Source organism: Argentina silus (assembly GCF_951799395.1).
Source record: "Argentina silus genome assembly, chromosome: 22".
NCBI classification, from domain to species: domain Eukaryota; kingdom Metazoa; phylum Chordata; class Actinopteri; order Argentiniformes; family Argentinidae; genus Argentina; species Argentina silus.
The window spans coordinates 2,185,704-2,190,703 of NC_139676.1; the positions used below are offsets into that span (position 1 = coordinate 2,185,704).

Genomic DNA, 5,000 nt, shown 5'->3' on the forward strand with positions numbered 1-5,000 from the left:
GGTGAGAACCTCCCCTCCCCTTGATGTTGATGTTGTTGATGTTGTTGTTGTTGATGTTGTTGTTGTTGTTGATGTTGTTGTTGTTGTTGATGTTGTTGTTGATGATGTTGTTGATGTTGTTGTTGTTGTTGTTGTTGATGTTGTTGATGTTGTTGATGTTGTTGTTGTTGTTGTTGTTGATGTTGTTGTTGTTGTTGTTGATGATGTTGTCTCAGGAGCCAAGCCGGACCACAGTAAGACTGGAGGTAAACAACAGCTGAAGATCATCCAGGACCCTCTACACCATCGCTATGGCAACACGGTCGACATGGACACCGCTCTGGAGACCTTCGTACCACACAGGTGAATGTGTGTGTGTGTGTGTGTGTGTGTGTGTGTGTGTGTGTGTATGATTTGGTGTTCTTGTAAAAGCTACGTTGATGGAATGCTCATGACATAAACATCTGTCCATTGAATGACCCACCAGTCTAAAGCCAAGTATCAGCCAGTACGCTTTTCTCATTGTGTGTGTGTGTGTGTGTGTGTGTGTGTGTGTGTGTGTGTGTGTGTGTGTGTGTGCAGCTCTACCCCAGCAGCGATAGAGGAGTGTTGTAATTGGCTGAAGAGGAGGCTGGAGGAGATCAATGGGGAACAGTACCAGCAGATACACCACCACCAGGAACAGGTAGGGCTGAGGATTTTGGGTAATGTAGTTCGGTTAGAGCTACACCACCACCAGGAACAGGTAAGGCTGAGGACTGTGGGTAATGTAGTTCAGTTAAAGCTGCACCACCACCAGGAACAAGTAGAGCTGAGGCTTGTGGGTAATGTAGTTCAGTTAGAGATACACCATCACCAGGAACAGGTAGGAATGATGATAGTCAACATTATAATTGTAATTCTGTCCTTAAAACTACAAATACCAGGGGTAGTAGTAACATGAGTGTGATGTAGCCTGGGTAATGTAGTCTCTAGAGTTTGTAAACAATGTTGTTCTGCTCCCTCTCTTATACAGGCAGCGAACTGCATTGTGGGAAATGCAGTGTATGAGCGTCTGGCTGACCATGGGCCCAAGCTGGGTCCAGTCACCAGGAAAGACCCTCTGGTGACCAGGTAAGACCCACTGGTCACCAGGTAAGACCCTCTGGTCACCAGGTAGGACCCATTGGTCACTAGGTAAGACCCTCTGGTCACCAGGTAGGGAGGGGTTAGGTAGGGGGTGGAGGGGTTAGGTAGGGGGTGGAGGGGTTAGGGAGGGAGTGTAGGGGTTAGGGAGGGAGTGTAGGGGTTAGGGAGGGAGTGGAGGGGTGGAGGGGTTAGGGAGGGAGTGGAGGGGTGGAGGGGTTAGGGAGGGGGTGGACATTACATTTACATTCATGGCATTTAGCCGACGCCTTTATCGAAAGCGACTTACAACAAATACATTTGTTTAAGTAAGTGAATCATTTATCCAACAGACATCATAAGACAAAGTAATCAATGCTCAGACCAGGGTTAGGGGTTAGGGCCATAGGCAGTCACAATGCTAGAAGAAGATTTTTTTTAAATATTTGTACAGGGGGGTAGTGGGGGTGAAGAGGTTTTTAGGGTTAGGGTTAGTACAGGGGGGCTAGTGGGGGTGAAGAGGTCTTTAGGAGGGACTGTTAAGATGTAACCTGAAGAGATGGGTTTTCAATCTACGGCGGAAGATTGGTAGTGACTCTGCAGTCCTGACAGTAGTGGGAAGCTCATTCCACCAGCGGGGCGCCAGTACAGTGAAAAGCCGTGACAGAGTAGTGCGACTGCTGCATCCACGTAGAGGCGGCGGTGCCAGGCGGCCAGCCGAGGTGGAAGAGCGGAGTGATTGGGCAGGGGTTTGGGGGCTGACCATTACTTGCAAGTAAGGAGGGGCTGTTCTCTTTGCCGCCCGGTAGGCAAGCACCAGGGTCTTGAATCTGATGCGAGCTGCTACCGGGAGCCAGTGGAGGGTGCGGAGGAGGGGAGTGACATGGGAGAATTTGGGAAGATTGAACACAAGACGGGCGGCAGCGTTCTGGATGAGCTGCAGAGGTCTGATGGAGGAGGCAGGCAGCCTGACCAAGAGTGCGTTGCAGTAGTCAAGGCGAGAGATTACAAGTGTTTGGACCAAAAGTTGTGCTGCTTCTCTGGTGAGGAATGGATGTATCCTTCTGATGTTGTAGAGGAATAATCTACAGGAGCGTGCTGTCGCTGTGATGTTCGCTACACAGGATAAGTGGTTGTCAAGGATCACCCCAAGGTTCTTGGCTGTCTGGGAGGAGGTCACAGTAGAGTTTTCTACTGTGATGGAGAAGTCTTGGAGAGGGCAGGCTTTCCCTGGGAGGAAGAGCAGCTCAGTCTTGTTAAGGTTGAGCTTGAGGTGGTGGGCTGACATCCAAACAGCAGACCTGTCTGCTGCATTCGACACAGTAAACCACCCGATCCTTCTCTCCACCCTCTCAGAATTGGGCATCTCTAGCTCTGCACTCTCCTGGTTTGCATCCTACCTTGCATCCTACCAGGGCGCTACTGTTCTCCCTCTATACCAGGTGGCAACACGTGTCTCTGCGTGTCTTGCAGACAAGAATGAGAACAGAGGAGAGGGAGGAAGCTCGAGCAGAGTGGAGGGTCTCCGTGACAGCAAGGAGAGCAGTCTCAGTAGAGTGCCCAGCCTTAAAGCCGGATTGGTGAGGGTCAAGGAGGTTGTTCTGAAGGAGGTAGTTAGACAGTTGGTTAAAGACAGCAGTTCCAGGGTTTTAGATAAGAAGGAGAGAAGGGATACCGGTCTGTAGTTATGGACAGCAGACGGGTCAAGAGTTGGTTTCTTGATAAGAGGCTTGACTGGCTGTCTTGAAGGCAGCTGGGACAGATCCTATGGATAGAGAGGAATTGATTAAGGTGGTAAGGAACGGAAGGAGGTCTTTGGAGATGGATTGGAGAAAGGGGGAGGGGATAGGATCAAGGGGGCAGGTGGTTGCCCGCTTGGATGTGACCAGTTTTAGAACATCATCAGGGGAGAGAGGGGAAAGAGCTGATAAACCAGAGACCGGGTGTAGCACAGTGGGTTTGGGAGGAGAGGTAGCATTGTTGGTGAGAGGTAGAGAGAAAGAGCTACTAATGTCATCAACCTTCTTTTCAAAGTAGGTGACAAAGTCATCTGCAGACAGGGAGGAGGAGGGTTGAGTGAGGAAAATGTGGAGAACAGTTTCCTTGGGTCAGAAGCAGAGGATTGCATTTTGGAATGGTAGTAAGAAGCTTTAGCAGCTGATGCAGAGGAGGTGTACTTCAGGAGGAGAGAGAGAGAAGGTTCTAGGTCATCAGGGAGGCCAGTTTCTCTCCATTTCCCCTCAGCTGCCCAGAGCCCTATTCTACAAGCTTGCAGGGTTTCAGACAGCCAGGTACCGTGTGGAGTGGATGGTGCCGACCTTGAGGACAGTGGACAGAGAGAGTCGAAGGATGAGGAAAGAGTGGACAGGAGGGTGGAGGAGGCTGCATCAGTGGATAGAAGGGAGAAGGATTCAACAGAGGGTAGGGAGGATAAGACAGAGGAAGAAAGAGTGGTGAGTGAGAGGGTGCGCAGGTTGCGACGAGAGGATACAGTGTGGGTAGAGACTGGCTGGGAGGGGGAGGATTTGAGAGGGAGGGAGAAGGATACGAAATGATGATCAGAAACTGGAAGAGGGTTAACAGTGAGGTTGGAGGTATGGGAGGATCTTGTGAAGACAAGGTCAAGCTGATTGCCCGCCTTATGAGTAGGAGGAGAGTGGGACAGGGTAAGGCCGAAGGAGGAGAGAAGGTCAGGTGCTCCAGACGGGTGAAGCTTCTTTGACTGGATGTTGAAGTCACCCAGTAGTGAGAGCAGTGTGCCGTCCTCAGGGAAGGAGCTGAAAAGGACACCCATCTCATTAAAGAAGTGGCCAAGCTGACCTGGAGGACAATAGACAACAATGTGAAGTTTGACAGGGGAGGTGACAGAAACAGCATGGAATTGGAAGGTGGATATGGACAGGTGTGCCAGGGGAAGGACATCGACCAGAGAGTCTAGGGCAGGGGTGCCCAATACGTCGATTACGATCGACCGGTCGATCGCGAGAGTAGTGCGGGTGGATGGGGGTGGAGAGATGGAGGTTGTGGAGAGGTGGAGGGGGGTGGAGAGGTGGAGAGGGGTGGAGAGGTGGATGGGGGTGGAGAGGTGGAGAGGTGGATGGGGAGGTGGAGGGGGTGGAGGGGTGGAGAGGTGGATGGGGGTGGAGAGATGGAGGTTGTGGAGAGGTGGAGGGGGGTGGAGAGGTGGAGGGGGTGGAGGGGTGGAGAGGTGGAGGGGGTGGAGGGTTGAAGCTGGCCTGGAGCGCCCTCCTCAGCATAGAAGGTGTAACACACAGAGAGATATACTGTATATACAGTTGGACCACACAGTACTTTAAGTGTGTGTGTGTGTGTGTGTGTGTGTGTGTGTGTGTGTGTGTGTCAGGTACTTTACCTTCCCGTTGGAGGAGCAGACCCTGGACCAGGACCTGGCGCTGCTGGAGCAGCCTGACAAGGCGTGTCACTTCCTGGCTCACAACGGCTGGGTGATGGGGGACGACCCGCTCAGGAACTTCGCTGAGCCAGGTGACATACTTCTATACTTCTATACTTCTATACTTCTATACTTACATACTTCTACACTTCTATACTTCTACACTTCTATACTTCTATACTTACATACTTCTATACTTCTATTCTTGTATACTTACATACTTACATACTTCTATACTTCTATTTTTACATACTTCTATACTTACATACTTCTACCTTTATATACTTACATACTTCTATACTTCTATACTTACATACTTAATACGTGTGTGTGTGTGTGTGTGTGTGTGTGTGTGTGTGTGTGTGTGTGTGTGTGTGTGTGTGTGTGTCCAGGCTCTAACGTGTACATACGGAGGGAGCTGATCGCCTGGGGCGACAGCGTTAAGCTTCGCTATGGTAACCGAGCAGAGGACTGCCCCTTCCTGTGGGCTCACATGCAGAAGTAC

The 5,000-nt window shown here is 50.7% G+C and overlaps 1 protein-coding gene across 1 annotated transcript in view; it reads left to right on the forward strand.

Annotated features, from left to right (window-relative positions):
• Nucleotides 1-5,000, forward strand: part of LOC310821898 (glycogen debranching enzyme-like) — a 28,772-nt gene that overhangs the window by 6,319 nt on the left and 17,453 nt on the right. Inside the window, 6 exon segments of the mRNA XM_083694175.1 lie at nt 1; nt 216-342; nt 562-664; nt 995-1,092; nt 4,448-4,587; nt 4,888-5,000. The exon segment at nt 1 is cut by the window's left edge and continues 111 nt beyond it; the exon segment at nt 4,888-5,000 is cut by the window's right edge and continues 75 nt beyond it. Coding sequence (XP_083550301.1) covers nt 1; nt 216-342; nt 562-664; nt 995-1,092; nt 4,448-4,587; nt 4,888-5,000 — 582 coding nt within the window.